Raw genomic sequence first — 26382 nt, 5'->3', positions numbered from 1 at the left:
CTTAAGACTTAGCAAATTTAGGGGTGTTTGGTAACTTAAAAGTACTTTTCAAAATATTTTTTTATAGATCGAGATAAACTGTTACATATGTTTATTTCATATACTATAAAAGTACTTTTAAAATCATAATTTTAATTCTATTTAACCACGTTCTTACTCCTTAAAGTTAACTAAAATTTATATAGAAGTCCCTGGCAAGGCAATGTGGGAAAATGAGACAGTAATATACTGACAAGGTCCCCACCACCACGATCACTTTGGTCAAATGGTAGATCTGTTTCTAACTACGCAGGCATTCACTTAAGCCCCTGTTTTCGTAGTAGTAGAACAGAGCCTTGGGGGCATTGCTCATTTTCTTTTTCATTAGTTAGATCATTTTTTTATGCAATCATTATGTATATCATTGCTTAACACTCTCTATAACGTGAATTAAAAAAATTAATTAAATAATGAGAGGATACTTCTCTCAGATTTATCTTATAGTGTTGCCATAACTTCTCTATCTTATACACTCTGTAATTTAGCTGTGGTGTTCTTGACTTAAACACGTGTGTGTGTAATTTGTAAAATCTATTAATGGAATCCAAAGGCATTGAAGGAACAATATCATCGAATGAAGACTTGTACAAAAGGTATTTCACACGGTCAATAACCTTTTGCATAGAGAAGTAAAGACCAAAAACCAGACTCAAATGAATGAAATGATACGACGGATGGTGCGAACATGGACGAACTGGCTTATGCATTTTAAAAATTTTTTATGGAGCCACCAAATCCCTTATGTCAAACACACAAAGTAACATTTAACCTTTTTTAGAAGTTGTTTGCTGTATTCTGAGGACCGTTTTACAAATTCTGAAGTTATAGGGACTAAATTAAAAACTGGTGCAAAGTACCAGGAATAAGGGTCGAATTTCACTGATTACGTCCCATGATATGCCTGCACAATCCAGATAAATCATTGAAGTGGGCTCAGGTGTTTGCATCAGGACCATTCGGGCAGAAAAAATGCCAATGTCATGATGATAAGAAATAAATGGTTGAGTATCTTCAATAATTATGCCGCGCACAGCCCTTTGTGTGTAGTACTGCGAAGCTGCCAAACTCGTGCCATCGTCAGAAGCATTCCTTCAGGCAAATTTTTGATCGGATGAAATATGTAACTGAGGACTGGGCTTTAAACGTCATTACGGAATTGTAATCGCTACTTACTCTTGAGTCTAAGGTAAGAAACATGAGTTATAGGAACTAATTAAAAATTGATGCAACTAAACGTCCAATGTTCCTGATCTCCTCACACGACGTACCTGCATGATTCAGATAAATCATTGACAGTGGACCCGAGTCTGCAACTGCTTGAAGATAAGGAATATATGGTTGTGGATCTTTAGTTTATATCGTTTCTTGTCCTCTCTTCAATATATAATTATGCAAGTACGCCAGGAGAAATCCTGCAGGCAAATTTTGGATCTATGAAATATATAATTGGGACCAAGCTTGAAGGTAAGAAGCATGTGTTGCTCAGCAGCACAATTACTGGTGCCGTTGTTTCTGATAATGGGATCCTACGAATCATGCAAGGCATCAGAAGGAGATGTTAATGTTAGGAGAGCTTTCCGGCTAGAAGACTCTCAGAAGGGGCGTGGTGTCCCCATTTACGAGCTATCTTGCGAACAGAACCAATTATTAATGCTTTTGAAATCTGGGAGGTATAATGTTGTGTTCATTAATTATAAGAATAGTACGATCCGAGTGAGGGATACTCGTGTGGTAGAGTCGGATCACCCTTCCTTGCCTGGCTATTCTTTAACAGACTTAAACTTCAGCTATTGGGACGATCCATATAGCCCCACCATTATTCCATCCGTTTTCGATGGTGTTTATGTGGAACTTGAATCGAATCAACTGACAAGAGTATGATATTCGTAAGGTGCAGAAACCAGTGCATTCCCCCGTGTTGGTGGACACAGCCCTTGCTTCAAAACTTCAAATGGCTCTGTAGCTTCTTCTTCTTTGTATTCACATGTGAATGTTGGCAGCAAAACTCTCGGTGACTTGGGGTTAGACGATGATTTTGGTATAGAAGTGATATACATGACGTCCTGCGCCTGCTCCGAAGAACAACCAGACTTGTCCTGCACAGACACCCACAATATGCTTCTTTATGGCTTTGAAATTTTTTGGTGGAAAGGAATATCAAACTTTAACGAAATCAAGCATCTACGCTGTTTAGTAGGCAAGTCCTTAAACTCTAGCTGTAGCTTCATTACTCTTGCATTTTCCTTACTTAAATCAGGCAAATTCTCCGTTCTGGAATTGGGTTCAAATGAGTCTGTCATAGACATTGTTAAAATGTTCATGCGTCCGACTCTATCATCTTCATACGCACAGAGAGAGAGAGAGAGAGGCTTTACAAACTTAATCCACATCCCTCGCTGTCATTTGTCTTTATCCACATGTCTTCACTCTTGTCCTGTTCATACCTTCCAGGCTGAAAAGAATTTGCTATAAGTGTCACTCAGAATCGAAGCCCACGTAAACATTAATCTGATTCCTTTACATGTATAATCAAGAGTGAACTTGCCAATTTGAGTTTTGGATAGTGTTGGGATCGAGTCTTTTGAAAATGGGTTTGCATCATAATAACTTAATCAAGAACTGATAAAGTCCATCATTGGTAAAACATTTCACCCTATATGCAAATTATTTAAATTAGGAGAAATCCCCCATATTATTTATTACTAACATAGTTGTTTATTATCAGAGGACTTTGTAGCTCGCTACGTATTTGCGTACCGTCGGGTAGGAGGTAAGGAACTTGTAACATTTTTAGCACGACACATTTTTTTAATTTTGTAAAAGTATATATTCATCTAATAGCATTCTTCAAAATAAAATATTTAAATAGAGTGTCAGATGAACTTTTTACTGTTCAAATTTTTTTTTAAAAAAGATTTTGTGACCTAAAAATTTGTTTTTATGTATGTCGTAAAAATAATTCTATGGCTAAATTTGTCTTCAAGCAAATGTTAAATTTTTAAGATTCTTGACATTCATAGCTTTAATTGAAAATCTTGAACTGTGCCACTTTAAATATAACAAGTTGTATTTTGTCAAATTTTGTTATCCTAAATTTAAATAATTATATTTACAATTTCCCTTCTATTCAATGTGGCCCTAGCTATTTGCTCAAGATATAAATTGACATCACCTCTCTTTCTTTGCTTCGCAGCCCCTTATATTATCCGCCATCATTTTGTTTAGGTATTTTCTTGGCTTGAACCAAACAATAAAAGTGACGTGTTATAGTTCGAGATAGAGGGCCAGCCCCCACATTCGAATTTTTTTTTTTTTTTGTGTTTCTTCTCTTTCAAATTTTCGTGAGCAGTTATACTTTGCCTTTGTAGAGGAATTTTTGGGATCGTAATTGTCATGGTCTGTCGATCCATAAATGGCGACGAAGACATCTGGCAGTGCATGTCAACATTGAAGAATTTCTGCAAAGCCACAGCAGCACCATGCTATAAAGTACTGCTATAAAGAAATCAAGAAAATGACACAAGGGGTTTAACGTAAGACTTGGGAAAGCAAGCTATGGCGCTGTGTTCAATGGAAAACTTCGAAGTGGCTATCAAGATGTTGGATAAGGGCAAAGGCAATGTCAGGATTTCATCAACGAAGTTGCTGTACTTGGTAGAATCCACCATGTTAATGTGGTGCAACTCATAGGTTATTTGTGTGAAAGGATCAAAGCGTGCTCTTGTATATGAGTTCATGAAAATGGGTTTAACATACTTTTTAAAAAATATATAAATATCTAAAATTAGTAATATTTTATTAATATGTAAAAAAAAAAAAAAGAAATGGCTTTCCACCACCAAATTCGGTGGAAAGCCGGGGGGATTTGACTTGGAGAAGAATTTTGGGGGAGGGTAGTCAATGAGAGAAAAAATGAAGGAAGAGTAATTAATGAAGAAGAAAGAAAAAGAAAGGAAGGAACATATGAAGAAAGAATGTTGGGGAGGAGTAATAAACGAAGGTGGAAAAATTGGGAGTATATTAATTGACGAAGAAAAAAGGACGGACGCAGGTTGGAAAAAAAAAAAAGGGGACGGTTGAAGAAAAATAGGATGGGTGTAGATATAATAAATTGAGGAAGAGAATTAAATGTCATGATATTAAATACCTGCGGCCTTTGTCTTCCTTTCACTTTTGTGTGAGAAGTAGAGAAGAGAAAGGAGAGGCAGAGAGGAAAAGAGAGCAAGCGAGTTGAATTGCAGAGTACGTGACAAGTTTTGGGAATCATTTAGGTACACAAAACTATTTTTTTTTGTCAAATTTTTTTTATGAATATTTTCTTATATTTATAGTTTTTATTATTAGTATCATTATAATATTGAGAGAAAATTTTACCATTTGAGTATGGAGTAAATGTGGAGTTTTGATAATATATGACCGTAAAAATTTAAAGATACATTAATAAAAAATTTTAATCAGTTTATATTTGTTCAATGATTGTTTTGAGAATTTTAAATTAAGATTTTAGCTGAAAAATTTGTTATTCAAAGATATAGAATGTTTTTGCTGATTAAATTTAAATTAAATAATTTATTTGGATTATTAAATATATTATTGAGATTTTAATTAGTTTGAATATTGAATAGGTTAAAAATATATTTTGAAATAATTTTTGAAGGCTTGAAAAATTATAAATTAAGATTTTATGAAATTAGATAAGTTACAATTTATTTATAATTCAAAAAAATTGTTTGGTTGGAGGAAAATTTTTAATGAAACTATAATAAATAATTGAGATTTTAATATAAAATGTTTATATTTTAAGAAATATAATACATTATATATTAAGTTCTAAATTTAAATAGTCTTATATATGTAAATTATATTTTCAAAATAACATTATAGCTATTATAAATAGCTAGATCTGGGAGTTTATGTAATTTTAGTTTAGAGAGTAGTCTTAAAATTTTAAGGGTTTTGGAATAGTTTTAAGTTTTATATTAATAAACCTTTATGTGCAATTTTGTAGACTCTTAAGAATTTAGAATAATCTTTGTGTGAATATTTATAATTTATAAGTTAAAGAGTACCAGGTAATTCTAAAAATTCTTTCATGTACATGTGAATTGTGTATGATTATATTGTGGATTTACTAATTTTTATATCATACTGAAATATAATATTATGATTTTTCAAATACATGTTTGATATGTTATTTGATTTTGTTAAGATTTATTGCTATTATGATCAATATTTAAATATATTGATAGGTCTGAAATTATTATGAGTTGATGTTAAATGATACATAAATTTATTGCTATCTTATTTTTAGTAATATATTTGGATATATTTATGATGTAATATTATTTGCATATGGCATATACATTGTTGAGCTAAGGATAGAAAAGATTTGTATGGATATAAATTACCGCGTGATATGCTATCACTCAGTGCCACAGTAGATGGCACTTGTCAGGGCTTCTTCTTCCATATTTTCCTTTGGCTTGGAATTTTTAGAGTTGTGGGACATATGATACCTCCCTATCTGCAAAGGAGGGGAGTCATAGTCCGAACTTGAGCTTTATATCTTAAGCCAAATAAATCTCTAGTGGTGGTAAGCTTGAATAATTAGTAAAATGGATTAATAATCCTATTAGACTATACGTATAGTGCCTATTGTAACACCTTATATAATTATATCCATATACCTGATAAAATATTTCATATAAAATCCATACGTTACTAACACTCCAAACATTCATAATTTCAAAATATTTCTGACATAACAACAAAATACTATTAAAGTTTTATAATCATGAGAATTAAAATATAACATAGCAGTGTCCGAAGAGCACAGAAGCCTTCATTGCTCACTCTATTAGTGCCTTCCCTTGATTCCTACTAGATCCTTTGCCTGAAAATTGTTAAGATAGGGGATGAGATCAAACGTCTCAATAACTACTGAATTCTAACCTATACAAGCAATTATATATGATAATAAAAAAAAATCCGTTGTATGTGTCTGGTGTGTGATATTATATATATATGAAAACTACGGATTGATACATTCAACTCAATTTTTTTTTTAACAATATACCAATATTATTTTTCTAATATATCCAAAAATAATGCATATATGCTGCCTCCCTTATATCATCGTCTACCTTATATACCGCTGACTAGAGTCATAGGCTACACATAGTCTGATAGGAACTAATCCATTTTACTGAATTATTCCAAGCTCACCGATACTAGAGATATATCCAGCTAAAGATATAGAGCTCAAGCTCGGACTATGGCTCCCCTCCTTTGCAAATAAAATAAGGAGGTTTCACATGTCCCACAGCTCCATTGAATTCTCGGCCAAAGGAAAACATGGAAAAAAGGGGCCCTGACAAGTGTCATCTACTGTGCACCAAATGATGACATACCACGTGATAATTTTATATTCATGCAATCTCCTTCTATCCCTAGCCCACAATGCATGTCAGATGCCAATAATGTCACATCACAAATACGTCTTCAAATATATTAAAAATAAGATAGCAATAAAATTTATATACCATTTAATAGCAACTCATGACAATTCCATAGCCATCAATATATTTAAATATTGATAATAATTAATAGTAATAAATCTTAACAAAATCAAATAATATATCAAAACATTTATTTGAAAAATCATAATATTATATTTTAGTATGATATAAAAATTAGTAAATTAACAATACAATCATACACAATTCACATGTACAAAAAAGAATTTTCAGAGTTACCTGGTACTCTTTAACTTACAAATATTCACACAAAGATTACTCTAAAATTCTCAAGAATATACAAAATTGTACATAAGTATTTATTAATATAACCTCAAAACTACTCTAAAATTCTAAGACTATCCTCTAAACTAAAATTACATAAATATATATTAACTCTCCCAAATTTTGCTATTTATAGTAAATATGATATTATTTTGACAATAAAATTTTCATATAAGACTATTTAAATTTAATAACTTAATTAAATATATCTTTATTACCCAACATATAAATATTTTGTACTAAAATTCTTGATTATTTATTATAATCTCATTTAAAACCTTTTCTTAAACCAAACAACTTCTTTGAATTATAAACAAACTGCAACTTTATTTAATTTCATAAAATTCTCAATTTACAACTTTTCAAGCCTTAAAAATTTTTTTCAAAAATATATCTTTAACCTATTTAACATTCAAACCGATTAAAATCTCAATAATACATAAAATAACTCAAATAAATTATTTAACTTAAATTTAATCAGTAAAAATATATTGTAAGTCTAAATAACAAATTTTTCAACTGAAATCTTAATCTAAAATTCTCAAAACAGTCATTGAACAAATATAAACCGATTAAAATTCTTTAACAATGTATCTTTAAATTTCTACAATCATATGTTGTCAAAACTCTATATTTACTTCATATCCAAATGGTAAAATTTTCTCTAAATATGATAATAAAACTAATAATATAAATCTCTAAGTAAAAATATGTATAATGAAAATTTGATAAAAAGAAGTATCTTTGTGTATCTAAATGATCCCCAAAGCTTGTCCTAACTTTCAGATCACGTATTGCAGCTCTTATCACTCCCTCCTTCTCTTCTCTCACCTCTCTTCCTCTTCCGTGCTCTCTTTGTCTGGCTTGAAAAAAGATAACCGGGATAAGCGTATATAATACCCCACACATTTAATTCTTTCCACCACCCCTTCCTATTTTCTTCAACCTATATTGTCCCCTATAATTTTTTTTTCCCAACCTGCGTCCTCCCTTTTCACTTCTTCAATTAATACTATTGCCAATTTTTCACCTTCATTTGCTACTCTTTCCCAACATTCTTCCTTTGTCTGTTCCTTCTTTTCTTTTTCTTCTCTCCATTTAATGCTCCTTCTCCTTTTTCAACCTTACACCACCCTTCTTTCCATTTTTTTTATTCTTCTAATTTACTACCCTCTCCCAACTTCTACTTTCAAAGTCAAATGCCACAACTTTCCACCAAATTCGGTAGAAAGTTGTCTCTCTCTCTCTCTCTCTCACATTTTGAAAAGTATGTTACACCTATGGCTCTAGTCAGCAGTATAAGGGTAGACGGTGATATAAGGGAGGCTGCATATTACATTATTTTGGATATATTGAAAAATAATGTTGGTATATTGTTAAATTGAAAATGAAATTAAGTTGAATGTATACATCCTTGATTTTCATACACAAAATATATACTCACACACATATAAACAAATTTTTGTATATTATATATGGTTTGCTTGTATAGATTAGAATTTTAGTAGTTATTGAGATGTTTGATCTCATTCCTTATATTAACATTTTCAGGCGAATGATCTAGTAGGAATCAAAGGAAGGCACCGATGGAGTGAGCCATAACGGCTTCTGTGCTCCTTAAGCACATGCTATATTATATTTTTATTTGCCATGACTATAAGACTTCGATCGTTTATTTTGTTATGTCAGGAAAATACTTTGAAATTATGACATGTTTGGAGTATTAGAAATACGTATGGACTTTTAAATAAAGTGTTTTATCGTGTATGTGAATATAATTAAATGAGGTGTTACATGGGTCACTTGACAAATACACATTCTCTAAGCCTAATGACAATGAACAATCCTTGAATCTTCATCAATTGTATGCCATTTCTCTTGGAGTAGCTCGTGGTATTAACTATCTTCATAAAGGATGCAACATGCAAATTTTGCATTTTGATATGAAGCCACACAACATTCTTCTCAATGACTAGTTCATGCCAAAAATTTCTGATTTTGGCCTTGCCAGACCCTATCCTACATATTATGGTGTCGTATCTCTAACAACAGCAAGAGTGACTATAGGATACATAGCTCCTGAACTATTCTATAGGAATGTGGGTGGAGTTTCTTATAAAGCCGATGTCTATAGTTTTCGAAAGCTATTGATGGATATTGTTGGGAGAAGGAAGAATTTGAATGTGCTGGTTGAACATTTAAGCCAATCTTGCTTTCCCTTCTAGGTATATGATCAACTAAACGAAGGAAATGAAATCAACATAGAAAATGCAACAGAAGAAGAAATGAAAGTGGCAAGGAAAATGATGATCATTGGGTTGTGGTGCATTCAAACCAAGCCTAGTGATCGTCCTTCAATGAACAAAGTTGTGGAGATGCTTGAAGGAGAAGAGCAAGACTTAGAATTGCCTCAAAAGCCTTATTTTTATCCGCAAGATTTGCCTGCAGTTGATGATGATGATAATAATTCAAGTTCAATGATCACATCATCTGAGCCTGAAGAATGTTCCTCAATGGACGAAATTGTAGAGATGCCAGAGGGAGACGAGAAAGACTCAAAATTGCCTCAGAAGTGTCATCAATATGAACTAAATTTACCAACAAAATCTTTCAGGTTCAACAAGTCTGTCTACGCTTAGAACCATGTTTAATTAGGATATGAGAGAGAGATATACATATATATATATATATAGCGTAGTAAATTTATGTTGGATACCAGCGATCTACTGATCCTAATATATATTAATCTTTGTTGAGACAAGTGATGCTTCCAACAAGTATCTTTGCCTTTGTATCAGAGACCGCAAATGTGAATAAGAAGTTTTTTTTTGGAGGGGGGGGGGTTTGTTGCTTTATTAGCATGAGAAGTTGATATTAGACTTTCATTTTTATTTGATATGTGGGATAAATTATGGAAAGAAGCGCTTGTCTTTTTATGGTATGTTTTCCGAAGAATTGGTACAACATACTACTTCCGATCCTAAATATAAAAACTAATTGATTGATTTGAATAGATTAAGAAAATAAGTTAAGTTAGTTATTTGTGATAAATATGTGTTATCTTTCTTAAAATATCATTGCTAATCAAATGTATAACTTAGAACTACTATTATTAAAAGGAATATCTTTAAAAAATAAATAAATATAAGAGACAAATTGGATTAGGATCTTATATTTACAACCAAAATAAAAGTTAAACAAAATTTTATATTAAGAATTGGAGACTGTATCATTTATCAGTAAAATCAGATATATATGTCCTTTAAGGTGTCTTGTCTGGCAAAGAACAAGTGTTGAAATCGCATATCTCTTTATCAAGTTCCTTAATTTATGACGTCAATATGGTCTGTTTCTCTTCTGACCCTTTCAGTTAACTTATTTGAACTACTGAGGATGTATTCTTCAAGAGAATGTGTTCTTACAGAAAAGATCTAAATCACATGTTATTATCCTCTAAAACAAGTTTTAAATGAGAACATTGTCAAATAATATGTGCTTTTATTTTTTTTAGCAAAAAATAATATGTACTTTTATTAAGATATAATTTTTATATTAACAAATTATTAACACTTTAGTTTAATAGTTCATATAAAATTATCAGTTTCATTTGTGAATTTGGGGGCAGAGCACAGTCCACATGAGTGTTGATCATTATTTAGACTATCTAGATCGATTTTCGATGTTCTAGATTAAAATTAAATTTTTATATATTTTAATTAATTTTTTATTTTAGTAAATAAAAAATTTAAAATAAAAACAATTTCATAACTAACATAAAAAATTACATATTAAAAATTTTAAATTTGAACTATTCATATCAAATTATAAACCGTCTAAATTACATTATAATAATAAGCACATGGTACTTATTATTGTGATAAGCACCAAATGAAAACCTCGCATCAATTCGGGCTTCGCTAGAGATGATGTTAATGTGAAGATTTAGAGTCAGAAGTCTCAAGTTCTACAAGTTTTATATTAAAAAGCTCACTTGATTGCTGCCCAGCGTTTTTTTTTCTTTTTTGGGTTTTTAAATTTTTAACCTGTAAAGTCTGATTTTGGTCTTAACTTGCATATTATATTTTGAAAGGAGAATTACAATCAAGTCTCATAGAAAAGAAATAATTACTAAAAAGTCCTAATAATAACCTGAACAGCCTATAATAACAAGTCCTATAATGGAGAATGACAATTTTTGAGACTTTTTTTGTAATTTTTTTTCTTTCATAGAACTTAATTGTAATTCTCCCTTCAAATAATGATATTTTGAGATTTTTCTCCCCCATTCTATTTGTATAACAATGTCCAAAATTTAATGAAATGTTTAATTTGTATCTTTAAGACTTATTCTAGAAAATGTCAGGGTCTCTTGTACTTTAAGCTTAAATAAATTGATGCCATTTATTATTAATAATAGATGTCAAGTAGAATTGCAATAATATATGCCCTTGAAGCTTCTAACAAAATGTTAGATGACAAGACATCATTCTATTGGAGGCAATTTTATTTCAAGCATTGTTGGACATTAAATATGAGCATATCTTCTTATGAGAATTTAAATCATGATGTGCTCATATTGTGAGGGATTAATTCTCTCTACTAGACTTAACTCCTATGATCAGCAGAAATGGAATTGTATTGGTAATATATACCCACGTTGGATTTCGTATATAATATTAATGATAGACCTGGGCCAGTATATATATAGATATCATGCCCTGGACTCCTCCAAGGAGAATCAATGTGTTTCGTCTTTCAATGTAAGTCCGCTATGTTTTGGACTCACTTCTCACTTGATAGTCTTTGACTTTGAACACTCCCACCGGTTTCGGCCTCGTGGGTTGAGAGGACCTAGTAGACACCTCGTGCGTAAGCCCCTAAAGTGCTATCTCATATCGTTAATATGAAAATTTATTTTATTTTTATTTCAATCTTAAATATAAGATCTTAATTCACTTTATCTCTCATACTTATTTAACTTTTTTTTAAGATGGTCTCTATAATAATCATAGTTATAACCAATATATTTGATTAGCAAGGATATTTTAGAAAAGACAACACCTAGTTATTTTAAATAACTAACTTAACTAATTTTCTTAATCTACTCAAATTAGCTAACTAGCTATTATATTAAGGACCTGGGGCAGCATAATTTATAGTTAGCCATTTTATAAATATTAAGAGAAATTGTTTTAAAATAGTTTAACATTTTAGATACGTCCCAAATCACAATTATTTTTTTAAGAGAATTTAACACATAAATAATTTCCTTAGCAATATAAAGTTAATTATCATGAATCTCTCCCTTGATCACAGCCCTTACGGTTGACAAAGTGTAAAATGGGTCTTGTGTGGCTCATCGTCAAAATTAAGTTATTGGAGCTAGGGATATTTTTGGAACAAGACTTAGGCATAGAATTTTTTTCATGATGTGATAATTAATTTACTTTTCCATTTCTCATTTTGGCTTTGCTCCATAGAATAGGTCAAGTCAATGGACAGTGTGACAAACACCACACAACTTGGGAGTTAATAGACATCTCTCCATGATGTGATGCTATCTTCATCTTTGTATATTTATTTTTTTGAAAAAATTAATTTACAAGTCCTTATAGTTTTACTTAATTTTGATTTAAGTCCCTATAGTTTTTTTTTCTTTTTATTTGATCCGTATTTTTTGTTTTATAATTAGCGTTAATCCTTCTGTTTGTTAACCTTACATTTGCCGTTAGTTTTAGTTGACTAGAGGTGATGTGCCATTTGAATAAAATCTAGCAAGCAACCATCTTTAAGATAGTCTATATAACAATAGTAGTTCTAACCAATATATTTGATTAGTAAGAATATTTTAAGAAAGACAACACTTATTTATTTCAAATAACTAACATAACTAGTTTTCTTAATCTACTCAAATTAGTTAACTAATTCTTATATTTAGGATCAGAGGCAGTATAATTTATAGTTAGCCATTTTATAAATATTAAAAGAAATTGTTATAAAATAGTTCAACATTTTAGATTTTGTCCCAAATCACAATTATTTTTTAAGAGAATTTTACACATAAATAAATTACTTCGCAATATGAAGTTAATTATCATGAGTCTCTCCCCTAATCATAGTTCTTATGGTTGACAGCGTGTAAAATGGGTCTTGTATGAGTGAACGTCAAAATTAAATTATTGGAGATAGGGACATTTTTGGAATAAGACTTAGGCATAGACTTTTCTCTTCATGATGTGATAATTAATTCACTTTTTCATTTCTCATTTTGGTTTTGCTCCATAGAGTGGACCAAGTGAATGGACAGTGTGACAAACACCACATAACTTGGAAGTTAATAGACTTCTCTCCATAATGTGATCATATCTTCATCTTTCAATATTTATTTATTTTTGTAAGATAGTTCTTATAATAATAGTAGTTCTAACTAATACATTTGATTAGTAAGGATATTTTAGAAAAGACAACACTTATTTATTTCACATAACTAACTTAATTAGTTTTTTTAATATATTCAAATTAATCAACTAACTCTTATATTAGAGATCAGATGCAGTAAAATTTATAGTTAGCTATTTTATAAATATTAAGAGAAATTGTTTTGAAATAGCTTAGCATTTTAGACTTGCCCCAAATCACAATTATTTTTAAAGAGAATTTTACACACAAATAGTTTACTTTGCAATATAAAGTTAATTGTCATGAATCTCTGCCCTAGTCACAATTCCTATAGTTGTGAGCGTGTAAAATGGGTCTTGTGTGAGTCAACGTCAAAATTAAGTTATTAGAGCTAGGGATATTTTTGGAATAAGACTCTGGCATAAACTTTTCTCCATGATGTCATAATTAATTCACTTTTTCATTTCTCATTTTAGCTTTGCACCATAGAGTGGACCAAGTAAATGGACAGTGCGACAAACACCACACAACTTGGGAGTTAATAGACTTCTCTTGACGATGTGATGATATCTTCATCTTTCTATATTTATTTAATTTTTTAAAAATAGTTCTTACAATAATTGCAGTTTTAACCAATATATTTAATTAATGAAGATATTTTAAGAAAGACAACACATATTTATGTCAGATAACTAACTCAACTAACTTAAATTAATCAACCAGCTTTTATATTAAAGATCACATTCAGTATACTTTATAGTTAGCAATTTTATAAATACTAAGAGAAATTGGTTTAAAATAGTTTAACATTCTAGATTCTGTCCCAAATCAAAATTATTTTTCAAGAGAATTTTACACATAAATAAATTACTTTGCAATATGAAGTTAACTATCATGAATCTCTCCCGTAATCACAGTTCTTATGGTTGAGAGCGTGTAAAATGGGTCTTGCATGAGTGAACGTCAAAATTAAATTATTGGAGATAGCGACATTTTTGGAATAAGACTTACGCATGGACTTTTCTCCATGATGTGATAATTAATTAACTTTTCCATTTCTCATTTTGGCTTCGCTCCACAAAGTGGACCAAGTCAATAGACAGTGTGAAGAACACCACACAACTTGGGAGTTAATAGACTTCTCTCCATAATGTGATCATATCTTCATCTTTCTATATTTATTCAATTTTTTAAGACAGTCCTGATAATAATAGCAGTTCTAACCAATATGTTTAATTAGTAAGGATATTTTAGGAAAGATAACAAATATTTATTTCAGATAATTAAATTAGCTAGTTTTTTTAATCTACTCAAATTAGTTAACTAGCTCTTATATTAGAGATCGGAAGTAGTATACTTTATTGTTAGCCATTTTACAATTACTAAGAGAAATTGTTTTAAAATAGTTTAACATTCTAGATTTTGCCCCAAATCACAATTATATTTCAAGAGAATTTTACACATGAATAAATTACTTTACAATATGAAGTTAATTATCATGAATCTCTCCCCTAATCACAGTTCCTATGGCTGAGAGCGTGTAAAATGAGTCTCATATGAGTGAACGTCAAAATTAAATTATTAGAGATAGGGACATTTTTGGAATAAGACTTGAGCATGGACTTTTCTCCATGATGTGATAATTAATTAACTTTTCCATTTCTCATTTTGACTTTGCTCCACAGAGTGGACCAGGTCATGAACAGTACAACTTGGGAGTTAATAGACTTCTCTCCATGATGTCATGATATCTTCATCTTTCTATATTTATTAATTTTTTTAAGATAGTCTTATAATAATAGTAGTTCTAAATTCTAACCAATATATTTGATTAGTAAGGATATTTTAAAAAAGACAACACATATTTATGTCAGATAACTAACTTAACTAGTTTTTTTTTTAATCTACTCAAATTAGTCAAATAGCTTTTATATTAAAGATGGCAGGCAGTATACTTTATAATTAGCCATTTTATAAATACTAAGAGAAACTGTTTTAAAATAGTTTAACATTTTATATTTTGCCCCAAATCACAATTATTTTTTAAGAGAATTTTTCACATAAATAAATTACTTTGCAATATGAAGTTAATTATCATAAATCTCTCCCCTAATCACAATTTTTATGGTTGAGAGCATGTAAAATGGCTCTTGTATGAGTGAACATCAAAATTAAATTATTGGAGATAGGGATATTTTTGGAATAAGACTTGGGCATAGGCTTTTCTTCATGATGTGATAATTAATTAACCTTTTCATTTCTCATTTTGGCTTTGCTCCATAGAGTGGACCAAGTAAATGGACAGTGTGACAAACACCACACAACTTGGGAGTTAATTGACTTTTTTCCAGGATGTGATGATATCTTCATCTTTCTATATTTATTTAATTTTTTTAAGATAGTCTTTATAATAATAGTAGTTCTGACCGATATATTTGATTAGTAAGGATATTTTAGAAAAGACAACACATATTTATGTCAGATAACTAACTTAACTAGTTTTTTTTTAATCTACTCAAATTAGTCAAATAGCTCTTATATTAAAGATGACAGGCAGTATACTTTATAATTAGCCATTTTATAAATACTAAGAGAAACTGTTTTAAAATAGTTTAACATTTTATATTTTGCCCCAAATCACAATTATTTTTTAAGAGAATTTTTCACATAAATAAATTACTTTGCAATATGAAGTTAATTATCATAAATCTCTCCCGTAATCACAATTCCTATGGTTAAGAGCATGTAAAATAGCTCTTGTATGAGTGAACATCAAAATTAAATTATTGGAGATAGGGACATTTTTGGAATAAGACTTAGGCATAGACTTTTCTCCACGATATGATAATTAATTCACTTTTCCATGTCTCATTTTGGCTTTGCTCCATAGAGTGGACCAAGTGAATGGACAGTTTGACAAACACCACACAACTTGGGAGTTAATAGGCTTCTCTCCAAAATTACTTTGCAATATGAAGTTAATTATCATAAATCTCTCCCGTAATCACAGTTCCTATGGTTGGGTCTTGTATGAGCGAACATCAAAATTAAATTATTGGAGATAGGGACATTTTTGGAATAAGACTTAGGCATAGACTTTTCTCCGCGATGTGATAATTAATTCACTTTTCCATTTCTCATTTTGGCTGTGCTCCATAGAGTAGACCAGGTGAATGGACAGTTTGACAAACAACACACAACTTGGGAGTTAATAGGCTTCTCTCCGTGATGTGATGATATCTTCATCTTTGTATATTTATTTTTTTTGGTGAAGATAGTTTTAATAATAATAGTAGTTCTAACCAATATGTTTGATGAGTAAGAATATTTTAGGAAAGACAACACCTATTTATTTTATATAATTACCTTAACTAGTTTTCTTAATCTACTCAAATTAGTCAACTAGCTTTTATATTAAAGATCGGAAGCAGTATAGTTTATAGTTAGCTATTTTATAAATATTAAGAGAAACTGTTTTAAAATAGTTTAACATTTTAGATTTTGTCCCAAATCACAATTATTTTTTTAAGAGAATTTTTCACATAAATAAATTACTTTGCAACTTGAAGTTAATTATCATGAATCTCTCCGCTAATCATTGTTCCTATGGTTGAGGGCGTGTAAAATGGGTTTTGTATGAGTCAACGTCAAAATTAAATTATTGGGGTTAGGGACTTTTTGGGAATAAGACTTAGGCATAGACTTTTCTCCATGATGTGATAATTGATTCACTTTTCCATTTCTTATTTTGGCTTTGCTCCATGGAGCGGACCAAGTGAATGGGCAGTGTGACAAACACCACACAACTTGGGAGTTAATAGGCTTCTCTCCATGATGTGATGATATCTTTATCTTTGTGTATTTATTTTTTTTTGGTGAAGATAGTATTAATAATAATAGTAGTTCTACCCAATATATTTGATTAGTAAGAATATTTTAGAAAAGATAATATTTATTTATTTTAGATAACTAACTTAATTAATTTTTTTAATCTACTCAAATTAATTAACTAGCTTTTGTATTAATGATTGGAGACCGTGTATTTTATAGTTAGCCGTTTTATAAATGCTAAGAGAAATTGTTTTAAAATAGTTTAACATTTTAGATTTTGTCCCAAATCACAATTACTTTTTAAGAGAATTTTACACATAAATAAATTAATTTGCAATATGAAGTTAATTATCATGAATCTCTCCCCTAATCACAGTTCTTATGGTTGAGAGCGTGTAAAATGGGCCTTGTATGAGTCAACATCAAAATTAAGTTATCGGAGATAGGGACATTTTTGGAATGAGACTTAGGCATTGGCTTCTCTCCATGATGTGATAATTAATTAACTTTTTCATTTCTCATTTTGGCTTTGCTCCATTGAGTAGACCAAGTCAATGGACAATGTGACAAAAAGCACACAACTTGGGAGTTAATAGACTTCTCTCCATAAATGTGATGATATCTTCATCTTTCTATATTCATTCAATTTTTTTTAAGATAGTCCTTATAATAATAACAGGTCTAACCAATATATTTGATTAGCAATGATATTTTAGGAAAGACAATACATATTTATTTCAGATAACTAACTTAACTAGTTTTTTTCCTACTCAAATTAATCAATTAGCTCTTATATTAAAGATTGGAGACAGTATACTTTATAGTTAGCCATTTTATAAATACTGAGAGAAATTGTTTTAAAATAGTTTAACATTTTAGATTTTGTCCCAAATAACAATTATTTTTTTAAGAGAATTTTTCACATAAATAAATTACTTTGCAACTTGAAGTTATTTATCGTGAATCTCTCCCCTAATCATTGTTCCTATGGTTGAGGGCGTGTAAAATGGGTCTTGTATGAGTCAACGTCAAAATTAAATTATTGGAGAAAGGGACATTTTTGGAATAAAACTTAGGCATAGACTTTTCTCCATCATATGATAATTAATTCACTTTTTCATTTCTCATTTTGGCTTTGCTCCATAGAGTGGACCAAGTCAATAGACAGTGTGACATACACTACACAACTTGGGAGTTAATAGGTTTCTCTCCATGATGTGATAATATCTTCATCGTTGTATTTTTTTTTAAGATAGTCTTTATAATAATAGTAGTTCTAACTAATATATTTGATTAGTAAAGATATTTTAAAAAAGACAGCACTTATTTATTCCACATAATTAACTTAATCTACTCAAAATAGTCAATTAGCTCTTATATGAAAGATCGGAAGCAATATACTTTATAGTTAGCTATTTTATAAATACTAAGAGAAATTGTTTTAAAATAGTTTAACATTTTAGATTTTTTCCCAGATCACAATTATTTTTTAAGAGAATTTTACACATAAATAGTTTTTTTCTAACCGAAATACACATAAATAGTTTACTTTGCAATATAAAGTTAATTGTCACGAATCCCTGTCCTAGTCACAGTTCCTATGGTTTAGACCGTGTACAATGGGTCTTGTGTGAGTCAACGTTAAAATTAAGTTATTGGAGCTAGAGATATTTTTGGAATAAGACTTTGGCATAGACTTTTCTCCCCGATGTGATAATTAATTTTCTTTTCCATTTCTCATTTTGGCTTTGCTCCATAGAATGGGCCAAGTAAATGGACAGTGTGACAAACACCACACAACTTGGGAGTTAATAGACTTCTCTCCATGATGTGATAATATCTTCATATTTGTATATATATATTTTTTAAAGATAGTCTTTATAATAATAATAGTCTAACCAATATATTTGATCAGTAAGGATATTTTAGGAAAGACAACACCTATTTATTTCATATAACTAACTTAATTAGTTTTTTTAATTTACTTAAATATGTCAACTAGCTCTTTTATTAATGATTGGAGGCAGTGTACTTTATAGTTAGCTATTTTATAAATGCTAAGAGAAATTGTTTTAAAATAGTTTAGCATTTTAGATTTTGTCCCAAATAACAATTATCTTTTTAAGAGAATTTTACTCATAAATAAATTACTTTGCAATATAAAGTTAATTATCATGAATCTCTCCCGTAATCACAGTTCCTCTGGTTGAGAGCGTGTAAAATGGGTATTGTGTGAGTCAACATCAAAATTAAGTTATTGGAGCTAGGAATATTTTCGAAATAAGACTTGGGCATAAATTTTTTTTTCATGATGTGATAATTAATTCACTTTTCCATTTCTCATTTTGGCTTTGCTCCATAGAATGAGCCAATTCAATGGACTGCGTGACAAACACTACACAATCAGAGAGTTAATAGACTTCTCTCCATGATGTGATGATATTTTCATTTTTCCATTTCTCATTTTGGTTTCGCTACAAAGAGCGGACCAACTCAGTGAACAATATGACAAACTTGGTGAAGCTTCCTGCGTCAATTTCATTGGGAGAGGCGTGTATTATTTTAGTTCCACTTCTAGATATAAATATAAAAGCTAGACAAGAATTTATTTTGATTTTAAATATAAAATTTTGATCTATTTTGTCTTCCCAAATTTATAATTTCATTATGTAGCTAATTCGTCAAAAAATTTGTGAGTAAATTTTTAAAAATATAATACATATTATCAATGTTAATTAAAAATAAAAATTAAATTTTAAAAAAATTATTTGTAAAAAATTATTTATGATTTAAAGTTCAAGATTAGTTTCATTTGAAATTAATATTATGTTAAAAATAATTTTTAAAAGAAATAAAACGTTATAAAATAAATAGTAAAACAAATATTTAAATTTTTTTGTCATAATAAAAATAAAAATAAAAATTATTATATAATTTTTTTTAATGATATATATGTGTATATATATAATTGTTTAAGTAAAAAAATATTTTATATATATATAATTTTACTTTAAATTTATAGATTCATTGTAGCTTAACTAGTAAAGACAAATATAGGCATACGAGATCCTTTATTTGGGCCATGAAGAAGTCACATCTGACGAGGCATTATTTGGTGGTGACACGTAGTGTTAGCCGGCGACTATCACAAATGCCAAGTGGCATTTTAAAAATTTTTTTAAAATTTTAGATGAACAACAAATTAGGGATAAAAATTTTTTTGTCACTAATTAGTAGCAAAAAATTTTCTTCACTAATTCGTTACTAGTTAGGGATAGAAATTTTTTTATCACTAATTAGGGATGTAATTCTGTCACTAATTAAATTAGTGACAGAACAAAGTTTTTTGTTAAATAAAAATTTTGTAACTAAATTTTATTGCTGATCACTTTTTCTTTTGTTTAGCGGCTCAACTTGGACCGACAGGCTTTTCATTGGTACATGTTTGTAAAGATTTTTTATGAAAGAAGACTTGTCAAAGTCTTAAAAAATGAATGCCAGGCTATTAACTAGGTGACAGGCCTTTTTCTTCTTTAGCCATTTCGTACTCAAATTTTTTCATCCCTTTAGTAACAGTTTAATCTTCTTTATTTGGATTCTTAATCTATTATTTCCGACAAAAAAACATATGCAATGGGCCGTGTTGTTTTGGATGAACAAAGATTAAAGAAAACAAATTTCCACCCTTTCAGGCACGTTTGAGTTTTCCCAAATGCGTCTCAGTTTCCTGCAAACTCATCAAAGTCCACAGTAAACTACTCCCTCCGTTCCTTATTATAAGAGACATTTGGTGCTCATGGCATGTTCCTATATATAAAAGACACTTAAAAGTTGTCTCTACTTTTTTGTGTTAATTTCCTATTTTGCCCATATTTATTGTCTCCAACTCACACTCTCTCTCCTTCCCACTTCTCTTTTTTTTAATAAATTACCATTGTTCTCTCTCCTTATTAATGAGGGTATTTTTTGAAAAAAAATTATACTTTTAACATATTAATTGTTCTTAACTAATTTTAACTGTTTTTTTGATAAACGTAATTCGGTTATTTGTCTCTTATAATAAGGAACGGAGGGAGTATTTTAATTCGTAATAAGCCCTTGCGGATAGCTAGACTTAGGGCTTCTCTAGTAGTCCGATGAAAAAATTAAGGCCAGATGAGGGCTTCTTGACGACTTACTTTTCCATCTGCACACACTTGGCGATGACCAGAAATGATTGTTCGATCGCTTTGATTCCAATGTGCAATGTATTTTGAAAAGGAATCACGGATGGAAGATAGGGTTGTCACTTTCGTTGACGACGTCTAAGCCATAGCAACCACATATTCGAAATTCATATCTAATCTCGTTGTCTTGGAAACTTTCGCTGAAGCTTCAATTCTTCATTCAGTTTCAGGGTCCGTATACAGTGATGAGCCATCTGGGCCGTCCAGATTAAATCTGGACGGTCCAGATTTAATATTTTAAAATAATTATTTTAAAATAGAAAAAAATATATTTTTAAAGAATGATAGTTATGAGATTATCTTTATTTTTTATCCTATACTTATTAAAATAATTATTTTTAAAAAAATAAAAATAAAAATAAAATTCAATCTGGACGGTCCAGATCTGATGAGCATTGGGTGCTCATCAAAACTGATGAGCACCCAATGCTCTCCGTTCAGGTTCATTTGGCTCTCCGCTTTTAAAGGACAAGTAAATTAAAATCGCACTTGTTTTGAAAATTTTGGGCAATGGAGGTGTCTTTAAAAGAAGGAAAACAATAGGCATGTGTACTACAAAAAAAATGATCCAATTAATAACGATATAATTTATATTTATTTCATAAGAATTTGAATTTAAATCTTATTATCAATACCAACATCTCATTGATAAACAATTTATAAATATTTTTGTAAATACATTGATCTTGAGTCTTTGAGTAATCCAACTCATCTACAAGTTTATTTTTCTTCTACATGAAAACGTTGGGATTTACACAATTAATTTTAATAAAAACTATGTTAAATTTTAGTCAGCATCATTTTGAGCTGGCTCATTATATCCACATGTTTTATGCGTCTTTGTTTAGAACAAGTCTCCAATGGAAAGCTAATAAAGATTAGGTTTAGCAGAATAGATTAATGTCTTACAAATGTAATAAATCAAGATTCAAATTTCTCTGAGAAGGGATGTTCAGATTTAGCACTTGAATATATAAGACTTACATAGATTATGAGTTCTAAGTCTAAAAAAAATTATGCAAATTATATACTCCTCTGGTCCTATTCATAAGTTATTTCTACTATATTTCACACAAACCAAAAAAAACATTAAATTTTATTAACACTCATTTAAAATTCAACAACTTTTTAATTTTATCTTTATTTAATATACATTATATCTCATGTAATCAAAGTCAACATAATAATAAATAAAGGGTGAAATTGAATATCTATATAAAAAATTTCTCCCAGTGCCCTATAAATAAGACCAAAAAATATCTTTTTTGTCTGTCCTGTAAATAGTCAGACTAGAGGAGTATTGTTATTTCATTTCTTCTCTTTTACGCGAACTTCTAAGCTGAGATTCCATCAGTTGTTGTATTGCATTACAAACTATCAATTTAATATCTTATGCTCTGCTACATATATGGAGAATGTCAATGGGAATTGTATATTTCGAATTTGAAACTCAACTTTTCTTGTTCGTGTTCTTAATTTTTATTAAACATATACTTCGAGTACATGTACATATATGGAGAATGTCAATGGGAATTGTATCCTCATAATATTATTCTCTGTATATCTTGATACTTCCTTATCCGATCCTTACGTGATCTAAAATATCGATCTATGGATTATTCCCCAACATTTGGTAAACTTCATGGGCATTATAGAAACCTTTTACAGCAAACCCACATGAAAGCTTTATCTGCTATTTATATATGAAAAACATGCTAATTAAGAATGAATGAGATATTTCCCCCTTAACTGATTAATCATGCTTATTACAGCTAGATTATGAACAGAGCAGATATTGAGAGAGAATATGTAGCGATGATCCATTTCCAATGTTAATTATTGGCGATAAATTTTGACCATTACAAACTGCAATTATGCTCGGTTTGAACGCATATCATATGAAAAAACAAAGAAGTCTTGGATATATGCTTTACATGTTGCATCCTTCTATTCTCAAGAAACAAGGCTCACTCAACTTTTCTTGTTTGTGTTCTTAATTTTTATTAAACAAATAATTCGAGTACTAAAAACAAGCAGGTATATATTTATTCATGTACATATATGGAGAATGTCAACGGGAATTGCATCCTCATTATATTACTCTCTATACATCTTCATACTTCTTTATCCCTGCATGATCTAAATGTCGATCTATCGATTATTCCCCAACATTTGGTATACTTAATGGGCATTATAGAAACCTTTTACAGCAAACCTACATGAAAACTTTATTTGGTATTTATATATGAAAAACATACTAATTAAGAATTAATGAGATATTTCCCCCTCAATTGATATGATGATCATGCCTATTAAAGCTCGATTACGTATGAAGAGGGCAAATATTGAGAGAGAACATGTAGCGATGATCCATTTCCAATGTTAATTATTGGCGATAAATTTTGACCATTACAAACTGCAATTATGCTTGGTTTGAAAACACATCATATGAAGAAACAAAGAAGTCTTGGATATATGCTTTACATGTTGCATTCTTCTATGCTCAAGACACAAGGCTCAAACAACATACATATACAAATGACATAACAGCACACAACAAAAGGAAAACTTCCAAATCAACCAAACCGGTTAATATTTTATCATTATTGACTGTCACTCTACTTCTTGGATTATTTCTAAACCTTGCATCAGACTCCTTGTGGGCACGTTGGCCCTTTTCCTGGTTGATGTACCTTCAGAATTAAAAGGATTCGGAGGTATTGGTAATTTGTCTTCTTCTCCTTCCAACATTTGAACCACTGCTTGCATTGATGGTCGATCTACAGGATGCCACTGAATGCACCACAATCCCACTATTCCCAACATTCTTGCAATTTTACCATCTCCTTCTTCCTCAATATGAATCCTTACATCCTCCCTTTCTTCTAAAATACTATAGATCCATTCGGGATAGTAAATATGGGTCGCATTTTCTTTCATGTCACGGGTGATGCTTCTTCCCCCTATTACTTCAAGTAGTAACATCCCGAAACTATAAACATCTGCTTTGTGAGATACATTTCCAAAATTTCGAGAAAAGACTTCTGGGGCAATGTAACCCAAAGTTCCTCTGGCATTAGTCATTGACACTAAGCTTTGATCTTTAGAGCACAATTTGGCCAGCCCAAAATCACAAATTTTTGGAGTGAAATTAGCATCCAATAAAATATTGTGAGGTTTGATATCAAAATGAAGTATGCGTTGTTCACACCCTTGATGAAGATACTCAATACCTTTGGCTATACCTAAAGCAATATCGTGGAGCTTTTTCCACCCAATAAAGTTTTGTCTGTTATCTGGTGAATTTATGAAATTTTGTAATGAACCGTTTGGAAAATATTCGTAAACTAAGGCTCTTCTAAAGCCATCTGCACAAAAGCCCATTAAACGAATAATATTGACATGATGGATTTTGCCCATTGTTCCAACTTCTGTAATGAACTCTTCACCATTTCCTTCAGAATTAGTGAGGATCTTCACTGCAACTTTGAACTCAGATGAGATGCTTCCTTTGAACACAGTGCCGAAAGATCCTTCCCCTAACTTGACTTCAAATTGATTGGTAATCCTCTTGATTTCAGCATAAGAATACCTGGTTGGCTTGCGAGCTCTATAATCTTTCAGAAACTTTTCAATTATTGCTTGGCTTTCTTCCCGTGATTTGTAGGAGTTGTGAACATAATGAATTACAACCGGCGTCACCACTAGAAGAAGGGAGCCCAGGATTGATCCTGCACACATGAGAGCTCGAATTTAGTTTCAAAATCAAAACAATTGACCTTTAGGAGAAAAAACCAAGTTCAACTTGAAGCTGACCTGTAATCAGAAATTTGTTTAATGAGTCTGCAAAAGAAATTAACATGATTGATCAATTTAGCATGTTCATATATAACCCAATCATGACTTACCATGTGAGGACTCTGATGTTTTTCATGAGACAAGAAATGTGTATGTTCGTGTGACTTCGTATGCTCATTATAGGTGATTACACACACACACACATTTATTCATGAATGCATGCTATGGTCGAGTTATCTAAATGATATGCATCTTGAAAAAGTGGAACAGGTTTAATTTGATGCAGGACATGAATATTACCTTTGTAAAGAACCTCGAAACATGCAATATCATCACTACTATTCCTCTTGTTGAATCCACATCTCGTTCGATTTGATTCACAATATTTGCACATTGGATGAGACCACATCAAATGAAGTGTTCTCAACATCAAAAATCTCAGGTGGGACAGATGAAATGTTAAATAATTTGCTGCAAAAAACCAGGTAAATTAGTTCATAGACATAGGTGCCAGAAGGAACAGCATATACTTGATAAGTAGAGCTGTTGAGGCACGTTGAAAGGAATTCTCCATGTCCTGGGGATGAGCAATTGAAAAGGGTGTAGTCTTGGGGATACGACGACAGGGATATGAATTGGAAGGGGGAAGGATGTAGATTGAGGTTACGGACATGCCTCAAGAGACAGCCAGAAGGATAATATAACTGAATGATTTGGTATTTGTAATCGATGTGTTTGACATTGAACCTGACTGACCCAGGGAGCTCAAGAACAGCATGATTGGTAGATGAACATTGTAAATCAAACCCGGGGTACCCACACTGTGCTGGTTGGCGTCCTATTAGTCGGAAAGGAAACCGAACAGGCAGGTTTCCACACTTTGTTTTAGGTTCTGGACAGCTATTGGAGCTTCCTACAGACTCTGAAAACCCAAGAATTAGAAACAAGCATACAAAGAAAGAGGAGTTTACAAGTGAGGTTTCCATTTCTTGGTTTCCCCGGAGTAGCAAGATGAGATAACAAGTTCCTGATTTCATCTCAAATATGAAACCAAGATATTTTTCCGGACAAGTGTAGCTTCCCAGCATTTTCCTTGCATGATGTATGTGCTTACGTCAATAAACTCTCTCCTCATTTGTGAATTGTTGGAAGTCCTATCAAGTGTCAACTTCAGTATAATTTCAATGCAACCTTTCGGTGATAAGAAACAACTTCTCTATGATGGTGTGAATACACACGTTTGTCAATTTTTTTACAGTGCTGCCACGCTGTCGGTGTCAAAAAGAAAA

General features: G+C 30.7%; 2 protein-coding genes and 2 pseudogenes across 2 annotated transcripts in view; 3 read left to right on the top strand and 1 right to left on the bottom strand.

Moving 5' to 3' along the window:
* Positions 1 to 1557: 1557 nt before the first annotated feature.
* On the top strand, positions 1558 to 1920 carry LOC114731296 (uncharacterized). The gene has a single exon (XM_028918436.1). The coding sequence runs from the start codon at positions 1558 to 1560 to the stop codon at positions 1918 to 1920; it is 363 nt and encodes a 120-aa protein (XP_028774269.1).
* A 6841-nt stretch (positions 1921 to 8761) lies between these two features.
* LOC114731295 (rust resistance kinase Lr10-like) lies at positions 8762 to 9478 on the top strand (annotated as a pseudogene).
* Positions 9479 to 23657: 14179 nt separating this feature from the next.
* Positions 23658 to 26192, bottom strand: LOC114731305 (rust resistance kinase Lr10-like; annotated as a pseudogene).
* Positions 25845 to 26382, top strand: part of LOC114731307 (rust resistance kinase Lr10-like) — a 29764-nt gene continuing 29226 nt past the window's right edge. Inside the window, exon 1 of the mRNA XM_028918445.1 lies at positions 25845 to 25899. Coding sequence (XP_028774278.1) covers positions 25881 to 25899 — 19 coding nt within the window. The 5' untranslated portion in view covers positions 25845 to 25880. The remainder of the gene's footprint in view (positions 25900 to 26382) is intronic.

This window comes from Neltuma alba, unplaced genomic scaffold (assembly GCF_004799145.2).
Source record: "Neltuma alba isolate B1F8T4 unplaced genomic scaffold, ASM479914v2 tig00012821_pilon, whole genome shotgun sequence".
Taxonomy (NCBI): domain Eukaryota; kingdom Viridiplantae; phylum Streptophyta; class Magnoliopsida; order Fabales; family Fabaceae; genus Neltuma; species Neltuma alba.
This window is presented reverse-complemented; position numbering and strand designations above follow the sequence as displayed.

Bases quoted from the DNA above. Each gene is read 5' to 3' on its own strand.
- LOC114731296 (XM_028918436.1), top strand. From the start codon at position 1,558: ATGGGATCCTACGAATCATGCAAGGCATCAGAAGGAGATGTTAATGTT.